At 42.1% G+C, this 18335-nt stretch overlaps 1 protein-coding gene across 5 annotated transcripts in view; it reads left to right on the top strand.

Annotated features, from left to right (window-relative positions):
• Positions 1 to 18335, top strand: part of Reln (reelin) — a 439480-nt gene that overhangs the window by 161923 nt on the left and 259222 nt on the right. For all 5 annotated transcript variants that reach the window (XM_060373778.1, XM_060373779.1, XM_060373782.1 and 2 more), the window contains exon 4: positions 13562 to 13632. In XM_060373778.1, the coding sequence (XP_060229761.1) occupies positions 13562 to 13632 (71 nt within the window). The remainder of the gene's footprint in view (positions 1 to 13561; positions 13633 to 18335) is intronic.

Below are 18335 nucleotides of genomic sequence, written 5' to 3' on the forward strand. Positions count from 1 at the left end.
AGCTTGAAGTTCATTCTTAGGAAAGACCAGTCGGCCATCTGGTCCCTCCCCAGCTGTCAGACTGCACAGGTGCACTGCCATAGCTAGCCTTTCACGTAGGTGCTCAAGCTCCTGCGTTCATGCAGCACACACTTTATCATGCCTGCACCCCAGCCTGGGCTGATCTGTCATTCTTCACGTCAACACCACACTTACCTTTTTATGTAACTTCACAGTCGGTTCTGAAATCGGGAAATACAAGTTCACAAATTCTCTGTGTCGGGATCATTCAGATTCTTCTGAGTCCTTTGCGTTTATATTGGAATTTCAGGATCTGTTTGGGAATCTGTTTTTGAGATACCTTGTGCTTCGTCTGCAGATACATTGGGTGCTGTTATCATTGTACTTATTATTATTACCAATGCACATCTCACGTTGCTGTGACAAGATAGCTGACAAGTGCAACTGAAAGAAACAAGGGTTGATTTCGGCTCTCATTCTGAGGGTACAGTCCTTTGCGGTTGAGAAGGTATGGTGGCAGGAACATACACAGCTGGTCATATGGCACCCGCAGTCAGGGGTGGACACGGCCCTTCGTCCCTTCATCTTCAGTCCAGGACGCCAGCCCATAAGACTGCCCTCACAAAATGCCCTGGGAAGTATTGCTCCTTCGATTACCTTAGAAGATGTTATTGATTGTGTAAGATTAATTATCCATTCAGATTTATGTAGAATTCAACAGTGAAGTGATCTTGGCTTAAGATTTTTTTTGTGAAGGTTTGGGGGTTTTCGTGTGTGTATGTTTTCATGTATGCTCCTGTGTGTGTGTGCGCACACATGCTGGTAGTGCACAGAAAAACAATTCATATACAGAAGTATATTTCTGTGCCAGACAAGTGGCTTTGTAATTAATTCATTGAGAATGTCGTACATGCATATAATGTACTTGAACACATTTATCCCTCAGCCCTCCCCCCAACTTTCCTCAGAAACACCCTCTATCCCCATTCCCTCACAACTTTGTGATCACTTTTCTTTCCCTAGAAAACCAATACCCTTGGAGAAAACTGGCTTTTCTTTCCCTGAATCCATCAATTGTCAACAGCTCCCCAACTAGGTGTGGGGTTTCCTTAGGTCCCACCCTGCCCTCACGGTGAACTGGTTTCTGCAGTCTTGAGCGTCAGTCCTGGCGATGAGCTCATCCATGCCACTGTGCTGTCATATCTGGACGATACTGACTTTAAGGGTGTGTGTGTGTAGAGGCTAGAGGTTTATCCTGGGTTCCTTCCTCCATCATTTTTTACCTTAGCTTTTGAGACAGGATCTCTCCGTGAACCTAGAGCTCACTGATTAGCTAGATTGGCTGATGTGGTGGTCACATGGGGATGTGCTGGTCTCTGTCCCTCATTCCTGGAGTTACAGACATATATGCCCCCATGCCCAGGGTTTATGTGGGAGCTGAAGATACAAACCTCATCCTCGTGTTTACATGCTTGCAAGCATTTTGCTGAATGGAACACCTTCAAAGCCCTGATTTTTTTTTTTTATTTTAAATTACAAAGTCAATCACTTTTACTCATTTAACTATTTACATCTTTATCTTCTTGAATAAATTTAAGTGGTGTACATTTCTCTAGGGAAGATACATATTCTATTATAACTGTCTGGTTTTCTGTAATCGATTTCATGCTCCCTTGTATGCTTTGTGTCTTTAAAGTTAGTAATAATGCCCCAATCCCTTTGTTCCTTGTAAGTCCCAAGACATTCTGAAATATATAATGATCCCAATTCAGTCCAGAGTCAAGGGGTATATTATTTGTATTTTTCCTCTTTGAACGACTCTTCATTTTGTTGTTGTTGAACAACCGAATGCTTCTCTATTTTAACTCTGGGGTTATTTTCTTGGGCTTTGTAACTTCCTGAGACAATGTGTATATAAGGTGTTTTATTCCTTTCCTCTGAGTGACAGATGTGCTGGCGACATGATGTTAAAATATTTCCAGAGAAGCATGGAGGCCTTCAGTGTTGCCACACATGGGAATGGTTCACTTAACTTTTGGAAGGCACTCTTTTCTTTCCCTGGAAGTTTTTGGATCTTGTGTTTATCCTTGATGGCTTTCAACTTTTCGATGATTGTGTAATGAACAGCATGTGTCTGTCCCACTTTCCATGCCAGATTCTTTTTTTTTTTTATCTTTTTTGTTTCAGCCCCAGGGCTCAGTTTCAGACCCTTTCTGATTCGGTGTTCTTTGAAACAGTAGCTCAGAGTTGGTGATAGTTTCCTAACCTTTATTTCATTTCATTCATACAAATGCCTCACTCATGTCTGTTCTCAGATTGTCGGAATCACTCCCTGACACACTCTGGGCCAACTTGTATTTAACAACTACAAATAAGTGTGATGCTCATATCTGAAAACTTCAACAAGTATTTTCATACTGTTTTCATATGCTCAAGTCAGAAACCAACAGAGCAGTCTTGAATCCATGATTGCTCTATTCATATACTTGATTTTATATGAAAACTTATCACTTCTATCTTATTATTTGAGTGGTATAGATACTTTAGAAAAGCAACTTTATAGATACTAAACCAATAATATCATAAAACCTCATAGATACATAGAAAATATAAATTCAGATTTCCAAGAGAAATGAATTCAAAGGGGCAGAAGAATCTTTTCAAAATAAAGTGTATGCAAATATATATTTAACTGAGTTGAGAATGAGAAAGTACCTATGAGCACAAAAATCTTGCAGCAATAGTAATAAGTTATTGGAACACTTTATTACATGAAAACAAAGTGTTTTCTTTTTCAGATTTTAAAATTCTATGTATTTTGTGTGTGCTTCTGTGTGATGTTTATGGTATGAGTATGCCTATGCTGTACCTGCCCTGTGTAAGTCGGAAGGCAGCATATGAAAGTCAGTTACCTCCGTCTGCTGTGTGGGATCCAGGAATTAAACTCAGGAGGTCAGCCTTTGAGGCATACTTGACTTGCTAGGTCCTCTCACCTACACCCTAAAACTTTTTCATAAAAAACAGTCTAAGGACAGCAAAAGAATAAACATCATTAAAAATATTAACAACAAATACAGCAGTGGGCTGATAGCCTGAGCACCTATGCAATTCCTGTAGGAAAACATGAGAATCATGTATCATAACGAGCAAGGGCATAGATAGTTCACAAAGCTTAATAATGTACCACCACCAACAACAAAACAGCAAAATCTCCCCTCCAAAAACCAGGAGGTTGGAAATTGGCAATGACGTTACACCACTTGACTGAAAAAATGGTGGACTGGTAATATTCGGTCCCAGCAGAAGTACTGGAAGATGCGCTGTCTCATGTTCCTGATAGAAGGAGGGGCTGGAGGGGTGGCTCAGCGACAAAGAGGGCTTGCTGCTCTTCCAGAGGACCCGAGTTCAGATCCCAGCGCCCATGTCTAGCAGCTCACAACTACTTACAGGACAGCTCCAGTGCCTTCTTGGTTTTTATGGGCATTTGCAGATGCTCAAAGATACACACGCATACATTCAAATGAAAAATAATGGTTTTTAATTTTTTGTTTTTTTAATGAGAGAGAATGGTACCGTTTTCCTGATACACTGTCATAAACTGAATCACAGGGGAGTTGGCTTGTGCTGCTGTGACAGAATCCACAGGTTGGTTAGCTTGTGCGGGAGGGGAGGCCTGGTTCCTAGAAGGGCTGCTCGTGACCTGCCTCTCCCGTAAGCAGCCATGATGTCTTATTGCCATCTAGAGCTTTGTCACTTTCTCCTCTTTCAACCATGCTAATAATATTGGTGTTTTGTAATTGTGTCTATTTGGGTTATAAGCTGATTATATGCCCCATGCATACCATGTGGAATAATTAAAGCAAGCTAGTTAAGATATGTTTCATCCAAACACATTTGAAACCTCTTAGCAGTTTTGTGATAATGATCTGTTTGCTCACTGTGCTGGTAGATTTTTGTTTTAACCTTCGCTCCCTTCCTTGACTTTCTGGTGCCTTCTGATGGTCATTGCCCATTGCACCCAGCCCAGACTCTGTAGCCACCCTTCTGATTTGTTGTTTGTGCTTATGCGTTATCATTTTTACAAATGTAATAATGGAAGTTGTTTGGCTCTCTGCGCCTGGCCTGTTTCACTTCACATAAAGTTCTCCAATTCCATTCCCCTTGTCACAAATGAAAAGATGTCTTTCTATAAGGCTGAGCTGCATACCAGGGTGCATGTATGTTTATCACTTCCTTTATTCGATCGTCAATTTAAGAACATTTAATTTCTTTCTTGCTATTAGGGCCTAAATATGAAGTCTGTGAACACGGCAGAGCAGGCACCTCTTTAGCAAACTGATTCCAGATTTTCTGAATTAAAACCCAGTAGTACTATATGTGGATTTTTTTTTTTTTTTTTACCAACCTCCATTCTGTTGTGTACTATGGTTGTGATTTTTACATCCCTATCAGTTCTGTGCAAAAATTCCCCTTTTCTCCAAGATTGTATCAGCTCTTGTTATTTTTGTATTTCTGGAAGTTGTCATTCTCAGGTATGAAGAAGTGTCATTTGATTGTGGTTCTAATTTGCATTTCCCTGATGATTGCTGATGGGTCCAGTATTTGAAAACAACTGCCTGGGAAAGTATTCACACAGGTGCAGCCACCGGGGCACACAGAGGCCACTCCAGCTGCAGCCCAGAGCTAGAAGGCAACATCTCATGTGTGCAGCAGAGCTTGGCGGCATCCTGTACTCTGTTGCTTTCACACTCCGGGAAGAAACAAGACCAAGGGTCATGGAGGCTTACATCAAAGTCTAGAGAGCCAGTGACCGTAGACAATGTGTAGAGGGTTGAGGCTCCTCTCTCTTGTCCCTAAGAGGCTACTGTTTGAGGTGGTGATGAAGAATGTGTTGTAATGGAGGTCTCAGTTTGTTGGCGATGGCAGGGCCATGAGACAGTCACTGAAGAAAGTCACAGGCATGGAGCGGATCCACCCTGAGAGGGGTATGTGCTGCTGTCAGCAGGACCGAAAGAGCCAGGCCAAGTAACTGCTTTGGAACCAAGATGAGTCTATCCCAAGTCCCAGATAGCACATATGTTATAATAGGATTTGTCTTTTCCCTGCCAGGACACAGCCTTGCTTTGCTTTTATTTTTATGCCACAATCACTTCCTTTTGGAACAGGAATGTTTATTCTATGATCTATAGAGGCTTACAGTTGAAGAGGTTTTCTTGAGTCTCAGAATTGACTTCAGACCTTTTAATTTTGTCCAGGCTTCTAAAGACCACAGGGACTTTCAAGATGGACTAATGTACTTTGCATTACGAGCTGAAAATGAGGCTTTGGAGCCATCTCTCCAGCTTCCATTTAGACTTAAGAAAATGAGGCCTTGGGGAAGGAGAGTGATGTTATGATTTAAAGTGATGTGTTTGAGTGTCAGGTTGACTTGTAATGTTTAATCTTCATTGTTAACTTGACTGGATTTGGAATCACCATGGAAACACACCTCTTGGCATGTCTAGGAGAACATTTGCAAACTGTCTCACCAAAGAGGGAAGACCCACAACTGGCAGGATTTCTGTTCAAGAATTCACTGTCCTAATTTCTGAAGGCTAACAAAGCTGGGAACTGCATCCTTCATTAGAACTTCCATTGGCTTTGGCATAAAACATTTAACACTATTCCCCTTCTTACTCTTTTAATACCCAAAATAGGTTTGCTGTGTTTATGCTGTTTTTTGTTTCATTCTCCTGCAACTTAGTACCACTATTCTCTGAAATAACCAGAGAGAAATATTATCACCATAGTTCCTTATATTTTTACTGAAATTTTCACCAGGTTGGTTCACCCTGAAGAATAAGAAGGATGAATTTTTCAGTCCTGAATCACAAAGCAAACACTTGTGTAAGGTCAATGTAAACCTTGACCCGTGGCACAAGCCCCTGTCTTCTCGATACAGATCTGCTGTTTAAACTTTAGCAATTGCCCAGCTTGGGCTGGAGATGTAGCTCAGTCGGTAATGAGCTTGCCTGGGGCTAGCACAGCTCTGAGGGCAGTCCTCAGCACTGCATAATGCTAAGTGTGGTGGCAGTGTCTGCTCTTTCACCATTTTCCAGGCAGGCAGGAGGACCAGAAGTTCATGGCCATCCTGTTATAATGTGAGCTTGAGTCCAGGCTAGGATACACCAGACCCTGTCTTACAGACCAAGAAAAGGAGACTCCCAGAAGCTAAGTGACAGGGCCTGAATGAATCCTGGGAATAATGAACAGCAGACCTAGAAGAGAGGCCCTATGCTTCCTGTGTGAAACTGGTTCTTTTTTCTCTTTACTGACGTGAGAACTCAGTACTTTGCATGGCTGTTTCAATACAAAATTAATTTTGGTTTTGTGTGCTTAAATTATTTAATCATTAAAATATCTATATTTAGTATTTACTTAAATCGTTGCTTAAGTTGTTTGCTCCTTATCTTGCTAATAAAATTATGCTTTGACTTGAAGACAGGACATGTAGTAATCTCTAGAGGCAGACAGACATTGTGGTTACTGTTTTGTAGGACAAAAAGCACTTAACTGTTTGACAGACGGAAACAATTCTATGGTTTAGCAATAACAGAATAATGAAAAATGAAAAAGAAAAACATTATGAAATGTACACAATGTATGCCTATAACCCCAGCACTGAAGGGGCTGTAGGAGGAGGCTCTCCAGTTTGAGGCTAGCCTGGGCTATAGGGCAAGACAGTGATTTAAAAAGAACAACACAAAGGAGACAAACACACAACCCCCCAAAACACACACACACACACACACATACACAAATAAAATGAAATAAAAATAGTTTCTCCCTGAACTTTTACATGCTCACGTTTGTGTGTTGTGAAGCATTTTTCTTCTTTTTTAAGCATAAATAAGGAGGTGGAAGCGCGGCTCATGGTTACGTGATAGTGCTGACTGCTCCGGCAGAGGACCTGAGACCTCTGCCGGAGCCTCCTCACTCCCACGTCAGGTGCCTCACCGCCACCCTTATCTCCAGATGCAGGAGATGTGATAGCATGGCCAGTGTGAACACCTGCAGCCTCGGTGATGCACCTGAAAACACGTAGGCACGCACGTGCACACATTAATAAAAAGTCCATCAGCCTTTTGAAGCATCAGTAGCATGCCCTCAAATCAGAAAGCACTGTGATTTAAAGACGACATGGATACATTTTTTTTTTCTGGTTTGGTTCCTTTGAGATATTTTATCAAATTCGGATTACTCCCATTCTACATATTTTCTGAACTGTGGCTTGGAAGCTGTTTGGCATGCTGACATTATAGGAGGTTAACTTCACCTAGCTGATTAATGGACATCCTTTCCCGCTGTGAAGGGGCCAGCCACAGTGCGCATCAGACCTCATGGGAGAGGTGGTGGAGACAGGTGAGGAAGTCACCACCATTGTCCTCAGCTTTAAGACAAAGCAGCTGCTGCCATTTTTCATGTTGATTTGACCAAGTTGATTCATTTTATATACAAAGAACGCTCTTGAGACTCTTGGGTACTTGTGATAATTCTGTTAAACCTTTGTTGCCTTCCTTCTTTGGTAACTATTGGATGGAAACAATGCACACAGCAAGAAAATTTTGAACTGAAGAATATAGTTTTGACTGCCTTCTATGTTCAAGTCATTACGGCTGGCTTCTTAGTAGAGGTCAGGGCGGGGGCCGGGGAGGATTTTTTAAATTAGTGATTCCCCTGTTCCGGAAGCTTGAACTCTATTTGAAAGACTCAAGTATCTAAAGAATGAATATTAATATCTTTAAGGGACAGCAGTTATTTCAAGTTATCTCTATCCTCACACAGGACATGTGAAAGCTAGCATGCTTAAAAAGCTGGCCAAAGCCTGGTGGCACATACATGGCAGCTCATGGTGTTTCAAACTGGTCTTCCTCAGGGCAGAGAGAGCCTCCCCCCTGGACTACAGCCAAGTGCACACACTGAATGCTCCAGAGACTTGGCCAGCAGCTAGTCTAGAAGTTCAGATGACATTCTCTCAAACAACTGAGCGAGCTATTTTAAAAGCTGAATGTGGTTATTATAATGAACGTCTTCATCTGGGAGGATCTATAGAGTTTGTCAAATAAAATCAAGCAGCCAAACATGATTTTAAAATTACTTATTTAGCAGAGACTCTTGTTGGCAGGCTTGCTTTAGGATCTGTGCGTCTTCTGGGAATGTAAGTACTCATTAGAAACCTTTTGAGAAAATTGGTCTATATTCCAGAACACTGAACAATAAGGATATTTTCTCATCTCCTCTGAAAAATTACTGCTAATTATAGAAAATTAAGTGCAAACAGTACCAACATAGTTATTAGCACCACAGATTTGATGAGCTTTCCTCCAAAAGGAGCTATAAATTATATAAAATAACGATTATGATGGTGAATAAGGCTTGTCATTATAGCTCATGGGTATCTACTCTTAAAATGTATTTTGGGTTAAAAGTTATAGTATCTACCTCTCATAGGCTTAATTCTTTTAACATTTCTTGAGTGTGTGTGTGAGAGAGAGAAATAGAGAGAGAGAGAGAGAGCACTTCTATATTATAATCAATACATGTCCATGGATTATTCAAAATCAGACTACCACAAATAATTTCATAGATCTAAACACGAGTATGCCTTACATCACTGACACTAGCAGCCCGTGGGGGGCGGAGCAGGCCTGGGATGAAGCAATGAAACCTGTGTGCTTGCCACCTGGGTTTCTGTTTACTTTGTTCTGCAAGACAAGATGCTAAAATTACAGACCTTGAAGCTCCTAGTATAGAGGGGGACATTTCTATGCGAAAGTGCTATCTTCGTGTCCTAACAGCTTATAAAGAGAGTTGCACCCATGGTGGTCATGTGTCTGTCTGCCTGTGTGCTGTGTCTGGGAGTGGGGACCACGAAAGTACTAATGTTAGTGGTGGTTTGAGGCAAACTCTCATTGTGTAGTCCAGGTTAGCCTCCAACTTACTATGTAGCTCAGGATTGCCTCATTCTTGCAGCATTCATATGCTTTGGCTTTCTGAGTGCTAGGATGACAGGTGTATGATTATGACACACAGAACTGGTCGTTTAAAAGATAAGTCTCCGCTGGGCGCAGTGGTACACACCTGTAATCATAGCACTCAGGGAGGCAGAGGCAGGTAGAGCTCTGAGTTCGAGACCAGCCTGGTCTACAAAGTGAGTTCAGGACAGCCAAGGCTACACAGAGAAACTCTCTCTTGCAAAAAAAAAAAAAAAAAAAAAAAAAAGGACAAACAAACAAACAAAATAAGACAAATTGTAGTTGCTGGCTTTGTGGCCAGGATTCTAACTAGAACCTACCTAGAAAAGAAGTTTGTTTATCCAGAAGATTAAAGATCCTGAAGGACTAAAGTAGAGTCCAAGCCACAGCAGATATGACTTTGAAGGGCAGACCCTGAAAGCCAGCTCTCCCTCTGCAAGAAACCAGAGCTACCATAATTTTGTCGTTTGAGTCAGGTTAGTGAAAATGTAATATAATGCTTAAAAGAATGATTCAACACTCACACTGCCTGGGCTTGAAATTCTAACACCATCTCCAGTTTTGTGACATTTGTAAATCATGCAGAGTTCCATGTTTCAGGGAGCTGAGAAGAATTTTGCGTTCCTTACAGGAGTGTTGTCAGGATTGAGTTGATTCCTGTAGAGCCCAACAACTGCTTAGTTAGGCGGCAAATTTTAATTCTTAACGGATGTTACAGTAACAACCGTGCTCTATACCAGCCACGCCATTATTTCCATGCCTATTGCTTTTCCAAAGTAAAGAACATGGGATAATCACATGGCATGCAGTGTTCCTCAAGGCAGTTTTTAATTACTGAGTCATTTTCTCAGACATCATTAACTACTGAGAACATACTCAGCCCAGGTGCTCTAGACGGATGGATCTGTGCCCTGAGCACTTCCTGCTGCTTCTCCCTCCCGTGACAGGCGCTCCAACAGGTACGGAAAACCACAAACCTGAATCCTGGTCCCGTCTGCCTTTAACAGCCTCTGTGTAGGCCTTTGGGTTTCTTATGTGTATGCTGTGGAGAGCTAGTAGCTCCGTGGCTTTCAGAATGCCTTTCGGAGATGTAGGGAACTGATTATGCAGAACGTGTGGCATGAGGGCTAATTCTTCAAAAGCCGGAGTTTAAGTTTACTGTCTTGAAATTCCATGTGCATTTGATGAATGAGAACCACTGCTAATTCAGTTTCGGCTTCTTTGGGGTAAATACCCTGGAGAGGTACCGCTGGGTCCTATGATGGGTCTGTTTTTAGTTTAGTTTAGTTTTGCTTTTTGAGAAACATCCACACTGACTGACGTAGAAGCTGGACTAGTTAACATTCCTGCAAGCAGTGCACACACCAGTAGTGTCTGCAACCTCCCGAGCGTTTGTCTTCTTGGTGACAGCCATCCTGGACCAGGATGGAATCACAGTGTAATTTTTCACTTACATTTCGGTGGCGCGTGGTATGGAATGGTTTTTCATATGTCTTGGCTATTTGTACTTTTAAAAACCATCTGTCCATTTTATTAGCCCATTTGTTATCTGGTCAATTTATTTATTTATTTATTTAGGTATTTGGTTGTGTGTGTGTGTTTGTGTTCTTTGTATCACGGAGACACTTGCACATCACTGTTTACTGAGGCATTATTCACAGTGGCTAAGCTATGAAACCAAGCTAGGCACGCATCAACAGAAGAATGGCCAAAGAAAATGCCACTTATAGACACAACGGAACTCTTCCCACAAATAAAGAAGAGTGGAGTTAACGATGTTTGCAGAAAAGTGGATGTGATGGAAGATGTCCATACCAAATGAACTAAGTCAGCCTCAGAAAATAACAAATGCTTCATTTTCTTCTATTAATTTTGGGTCCTACACTGTGGGAAATTGAACCATACATGTACAGAACACATGGAAACAGAGGCAGAACTGTCCAGTGGAGCAAAGGAGAGCAGTGGGAGGGGTGGATAGCTCTAGGAGGAACCTACCTACAGTGCCTCGTGGACTTACATGAAAATTCCTTTTGTAACTAAGTTTAACAAGCTTTTTAAAGATGGCTTATAGTTTTAAATATATATATATAGTTTTGCCTACATGAACTCAAAGGTTTCTCCAGCTGCAGCTGCTCTATATATGCTCCAATGTTTCTGAAATTGTTCACTGAACCAAAGATGCAGAAATAAATTTATGGGCGAAGGCTTTAAGTCCCAGGCCCGAGGACGCTGAGGAGCAGGGAGAACAGTGCAAAGCAACAAGGCCCTGTGCAGCGTGAGGCCCTTTCTCATTTGAAACAGAGAGAAGGGCACCCGTGTGGCAGGCACGTCACCTGGGCGCTGTGACACGTCTGTGTGTGGCGAGCGCCAGGGGCCCGGCGCTAACTGTGTGGGCAGAAGCACCCTTGTAATGGGATGTAACCTGCTCGCAGAGCAGTTATTAAGAGCGTGTGCCCCCCGCAGCGCTCTTGCTGGTCAGTGACTCCTGAGAATAGCCTTTTCACATCAAATGGTTACAGTCGCGATGCTGTGTTGCTGTTAGAGGCGGATGGGAAATCAATCTCAGAAGCACTAGGTTCGGTTGATTTGAAGAATGCGTGAGGTAAATAAAGTCACCGCTTTCTCTCTGGACAGAAAACCCGTACTGATTAACGAGTCTATAGGATATGTGTGTAGCTTGGATTAGCCAAGTGTTTAGGCCTCATTTTCAACTTTCTGCAAGTAAAAAAAAAAAAAAAAAAAAAAAGCATGTTTATAAATACATACACACACAAATACACACAGAAAATGTTAATATTTCCTCCCAGGTCGTTTTGATAATGATTAATGATTAATATGTAACAATAAGAACTTGACACCCCTTGCCAGCTTCACATATGCTGTGAGTTGAAGACTACCCCTGAGTTCTCTCACCAATTCTGGGCCCGCTTCTACATTCATCGTGTGAATGTGTGTTAATTAAGGTATACTTTCCATAGCCGCACTGCTGCCGTGTGCCAGCAGGGAGCCCTATCACTTATTAACACTTCAGCATGGCCTGTCCCATCGTTATTTTCGGATAGTTGACACTTGATTAGTGACACTAGAGCACAGGAACAATTCCATGCAGAGCGGAAATCAGAAAGGCCCACAGCATGAAGGGAGAAGGCTCGTCCACAAGCAGCTGGAGTGGGGAATGTCGGGAGCCAGGAGGGCCTATTGAGTCCAGCAAAGACTGAGGTGTTGACCAAAGGCTGTCCTGTGGAAGAGTGATGAGGGGACCAGGGTTTGTCTGCTCAGGAGTTAGCCCAGTGTACTGTATGCCATCCATCTCCAACAGGTCGGCAGAATCCAACTGTTTTTGTCCCAGCGTGATTTGGGCAAAAGTAAAGATTCAGTGTGAATATGCTTTTACACAGTAAACGTATTTTTACGACTTATTTTCTAAAATCAAGTTTCTCAAGGAAACATGATTTTCTCTTCCAATTTCATTTAAATAATATATTTTATCTCAAAATAATTTTTGAAGGGAAATCAGTTCCCATATAGAAAACAAGTGATTCTCTCTCTAATAAGACATTTCCAATTATAGTTGCTCAATAACCAATCAGCTGTGAGAATGCTGTTTTTGTTTTTTTTTTTTCTTCAGTGTTCCATATGCACAGCTCTGATCAGGAAAAATTAAAGATGTGTTATCTCCTGCAAATGGTGAATTACACCCAGTGGGTTGGGGTGCAGATTTTTTTTTTTTTTTTTTTTTTTTTTTTGTTATAAAAGAGCTAGCTAGCTTTTGCGTTTGGGAAATATTCTTTTTGCCTTAACTCTGTCTTATGGTGACCATTATTTGAAAAATCTACAAGTACTGTAAGAGACTTTATCTCCCATACTGGAAGGATACTCTGCAAAGCATTTTGTGTCAATGTCTGGAGAACTTAATAAGCACCCTCCCCATATTTCCGTGCAGGCTTTGCTCACACCTGCTGTTTCCAGAATGAGCCTAAAAATATTACAATGTCTTTATAAAGTAAGACCTGAAGATAACAATTGGCCCAGGAGACTTTATTTGAGCATTTATTCTGTTGTTAACTTACAATATTATTTTAAAAACTGTATCTGCCAATTTTAACTTGATTTTTAAATTATCATTTATTACAACGTATTCACTTTGTGTCCTGGCTGTGGCCCCCCTCCCTTATCTCCTCTCAGTCCTTCCCTCCCTCCCCTTTCTCCCTCTATGCCCCTTCCCCAGTCCACAGATAGGGGAGGTCCTCCTCCCCTTCCCTCTGACCCTAGCCTATCAGGTCTCATCAAGGCTGGCTGCGTTGTCTTCCTCTGTGGCCTGGCAAGGCTGCTACCCTCTCAGGGGGAGGTGATCAAAGAGCCTACCACTGAGTTCATGCTAGAGACAGCTCCTGCTCCCCTTACTAGGGAACCTACTTGGAGATTGAGTCTATGGGCTATATCTGAGCTGGGGTTTTAGGTCCTCTCCATGCATGGTCCTTGTTGGGGTATCAGTCTGTCAAATATATTATAGTATTTAAGCTAACTTTTTCCCATTTAATTTCCAGGGCTACTGCAACACATCGAGGCCAGGTGATTTTCAAAGACGCATTAGCCCAGCAGTTATGTGAACAAGGAGGTAAGACCAGCCTTGGTTTGTTTATGTTTGTTATGTCTAAATTATCCATGGCAAGTCCTATGGTCTGTTACTGAGCTCTCATTTCATTACTGTCACTTTATCATAATGTTTTTAATTTGAATTATTGACTACTTCATATCCCTACTAATTGTTTGTCTATTAGTTATTGATGAAGGCCAGCAGACATCTGAACATATTCACTGTGAGCAAACAAACCAAAAGAAAATTTGTCTTATTTTCATATTTTTCCTGAGTCACTCTTAGTTGTCCTAGGAGTGATAAATTTTAATAGTAATTATAAAATCTTATAAAAATAGTTCCCTTTAATTTGCCACTTATGCCTCTAGTACAATGTGTTTCTGATTATTACTTTACACCTAACATCTATGACTTTGCTTCTGTTGGTCTTATTATAATTTGCTTATACACATATATACTTAAATAGACATAGTCAGTATGATTTTACCTAAGTAATGTGGTATTTGGTAAATTGTTACTGTCAAACTTGTAATTATTTGCTTATAAATTCTTCACTCAGAAAACTCCCCTCCATAATTTCAAAAAACTATTATCAGTATTCTTTGGTTAAATTAGACTTTCTTCTATGATTTTCAAGAATGCAGACATTAAAAATATGTCTTAATAGGCAAATTTAGGAATTCTATTACAATGTAATTTTTTTTCTGTATTTTGAAAACATAGAATACCATCAAACAAGGAACATCAACATCCTGAAAAATGCATAATGCCAAAAAATGTCGGTTCAATTCCCATTTACCAGTTCCTAAAACCTAAATTCTCTTAAGCCTTACAAGTTCAAGTCTGTTGTACAATGATTGGGTTGGACTATTTAAAATGAAATAAAAAGCTAAGAAAATCAATGGGAAAAATTCTCAATGAATGCGGGCCAATGAACGATAGCCACCTTATATCACACATGTACACAGTTTGCATCTTGTAGAAACGGTGTAGGACAAGAAGAACACTGAGCTCCCCAGCAGCCCATGAGCCACGGAATGTTCCATTAGTTTAAACATACAAGCCAGGAAGCCCAAGGAGAATGATGGCTTCCTGCTGTCAGGAAAGTAACTGTATTAAAAATGCTGTAAACCAAGTACTTATTTTGATTCTTTCTAGTTTTAATTAAAACATTATTTTCTCAAACAAAATAACATAATTTTTCTTCAAATGATTCTCTGTGCACTCAGTGAAGAATACCTAAACAGAAGAAAAAGAAAAGGCCTCCCCTATATACCAGAGCACAGAGTCTTTCATCTATAATATATTTTACTTCGTTGGTCTCAATTAAATGAAGCAACTCGGACAACACAAATTTCGTTTTGTGGAGCTGGGAACAGGAATATTTTAAGATTGTGTCGTGGGTTAAACACCTGATAAAGGAGTATCAGAAGACATGAGAGATGTGGGTCAGCAGCCGTGGCCCCTTTCCTCGGCCTCACAGCCCTTCGCATCCCCCCCTCACTTACCTTCATCTGAGTTCTTCTCTAAAGCTCCCTGAGTAAGCCTCATTCCAAAGGCCCAGTGCTACTGCTCCCCAAGTATCTCTTTTTTCCTTGTCCAGATGAACCTTTTGTGTCTTTTGTTCTGGCTGACTCCGGCTCTCAGATACACAATGCAAGGAAAGGAGACATGGTTCAGCAGTAATAAAGTTGCGGTGTTTCCATCTCCATCCATTGCGTCCACAGAGTGGCCTTGTCCAAAGCTGATGTCTAAGATTGTTTATGTCCCAGAAGAGCACACAAGGCCCAGCTGGTAGATGTCAGGGGCTGGTCCCCCATTCCCCCTCTCAGCTGAAGAGAAAGGTACTGAGCAGTCATTCATTTTTGGGTTTCAGGCTTTACATACCCTTTGCGATCAGGGAGACGTGGTGGGAACTATGCTGGCATGGCCTTGCCCGTTAGAGAAGCTGGCAGAAGCCAGACTCAGCAATCAGAGTGGGAAGGCCCCTCTTGGAGCACAGACTCCAGCAAGGTCAGCTGACCTGTCGTGCACAAGCTGTTTGAGATTTGGAGAATGTGAAAAGCTCTTTTCTCCTTGCACTTGCCTGTATTCTGATTCTTCTTCCTTTATTATTATTTACATTTTTACAATGAAATTGTGTTATTTGGGTTATAAATAATAACACAAATTCTCCCTATCCCCAGATTACAAATATGAGGTTTGCCTTTTGAAGAGGGTGGGGCACTTCTGCTAAGCAGGCGAACTAAATTATTTCTCAAGAAATGAAGAGAAATACAGAGTGCCCGTGTTTCTCCCACACGAGGACTCTCCTGCCTCTTAATATTGTCTCCATCTTGTCCTAATCATCTGCTGGCTGTTCATGTCCCCCACCTGGGAGCTTTTGGAAAGCGGAATCATGCCTCCATTTGTTTTTGTTTTGTTTTGTTTTAGCACACAGTAAGCTTGTCTTAAAACATGCACTTATTTAATGATGAAGAGTCAACTTAGAATATTTACTGTTGAAAACTTACTGCCTCTCCACGGAAGCTTTCCCCGTTCTGAGCATTTCCCTTGGAGCACTGTTGGGGCAGCCTGGCTGTCACAAAACATTGCTCCTTAAAGTGGCGTTGGATGTAAAATGTGCATCCTGTCGTGCTAAAACTGTAAGTTAGGACTGCGGAGGTGGCTGAGTCAACAATGTGCCTGGCACGCAAGCATGAGGACTTAAGTTCAGATCCCAGCATTCACACAACACACCAGGCATGGCGTGAATTTGCAACTCCAGCAGAGGACAGAGACAGGAAATCTCAAGAGTTAAGTGGCCCACCAGCCCTGGCTGGATGAATGAGTTTCAAGTTCAGAGAGAGACCCTGTCTCAAAAATCAGGTGGAGAGTTCCCAACAAAGACAGCTGGCATTGGCTTAGGGCCACTATGCCCACGCATACTCATGTGCATGCACAACCACATACATACGTGTTCACATGTGTGTGCACATATGCACATGAACACACACATATATAAAACACATTCACAAATAAATTCATAAGTAGATAAATAAAACTAAAAACCTAAAAATTGTTCACAGATTTTTATTTCAACTCTAATGAATCACTTTATATCATACCTAAGTATTTTTTATTTAATTATTCCCTTTACATTCCAGTCATAGCCCCCTCCCTCTTCTCCCCCCAGACCCTCCCTTCCCTCCCTCCATCTTCTTCCTATTCCCCTTTTTTACCCCCTCAGAAGAAGGGAGCCCCTCCCCAACTAACCCAACCCAACACATCCAGTCACATCAAGACTGAGCCCTTTCTCTTACACAGTGTCCTGGCAAGGCAGCCCAGCCAGAGGGAAGGGATCAAAAGCAAGCAACTGAGACCATGTCAGAGATATGCCCCACTCGCCTTTCTAGGGGACCTACTTAGGAACCAAGCTGCCCACTAGGTACATCTGTGTAGGGGGCCTAGGTCCAACTCATGTGTGACCCTTGGTTGGTGCTTCAGTCTCTGTAAGCATCCCTGGGCCCAGTTTAGTTGGCACTGTTGGTCATCTTGTGGAGTTTCTGTCCCCTCTGGGTCCTTCTATTTTTCTCCCAACTCTTCCACAAGGCTACTTATGATCTGCCCAATGCTTTGCTATGGGGCTCAGATTGTTTTGATCCATGCTATGTGGAGCCTCTCAGAGGACAGCCATGCTCAGCTCCTATCTGCAGACATAGCAGAGTGTCCCTACTAGTGTCAGGAGCTGACTCTCTCCCATAGTGTGGCCAGGCATCAGTGGGGCACTCCCTCCATCTCTACTCTGTCTTTATCCCTGCACATCTGGTAGGCAGGGTAAATTTGGGGGCAGAGTTGTTGTGTGTGGATTGGTGTTCCCTTCACTCCATTAGGAGCCCTGTCTGGTCAGAGGGTGGCCTCTTCAGTCTCCATGACCCCTGCTGCTAGGAGTCTATTAAGTTCTGAGTTTCTAGAGGTAACAGTAAACAGTCCGTACATGGCTTCCTCTGACAGTCACAGCACAGCGCAGACGGGCTGGAGGCGCCCTCACCTCTACTCTGTAGCTGCTGCAGTCTTGGGTAAGGATGAGGGTTGGAGGTATATACTCACAGTTGTTTTAAAGTAGAAGATGCTTATATTCACTCATTAGCAATTAAAAAAAAAGAACAGAAATAACCTAACAGTCCTCTCCAAGGATTATTGAATTCCCACCGTGGGTGTCAGCTTCTTTGCTAGCATGGGTCATGAGGTGTGTCAATGAGCAGAGCGTAGCTGGGTGGGAGGCGAGGGAAAGGAGGACTACAGTTTTACACCGGGCATACCCAGGTCACGTAGGTCTCACTGAGGAGGTGACAGTAGAGCAAAGAACCAAGACGGAGCAAAGGAATGAGCCTGTGCCTTCCCCAGAGACTGCCCAGTATGTCACTGTGATTTCAAAGACAACAGCGGTGGTGAAGTACTGTTTGCCGTGATCAAAGTAAAGAAGGAAACCCAGAATGGGCTAAAAACTTGTAAGTGGAGGAGAACAGTCCTCCACTGAATTATTATGGGGCAATGTAGAAAGAGATGGAGTCATAACATACTCTTGGTCACGTTAAATCAGTGCTTGCTACACAGCCTAGGCGGTCCTTAAACTTGTCTGACACCCCTGCATCCACCATCCAAGCCCTGTGAATGATTGAAGGCTCATGCCACCACAGAGCCCCAAGAAGACTTCTGATCTTTAAAAAAAAAAAAAAAATAGA

This window comes from Meriones unguiculatus, chromosome 21 (genome assembly GCF_030254825.1).
Source record: "Meriones unguiculatus strain TT.TT164.6M chromosome 21, Bangor_MerUng_6.1, whole genome shotgun sequence".
NCBI lineage: Eukaryota > Metazoa > Chordata > Mammalia > Rodentia > Muridae > Meriones > Meriones unguiculatus.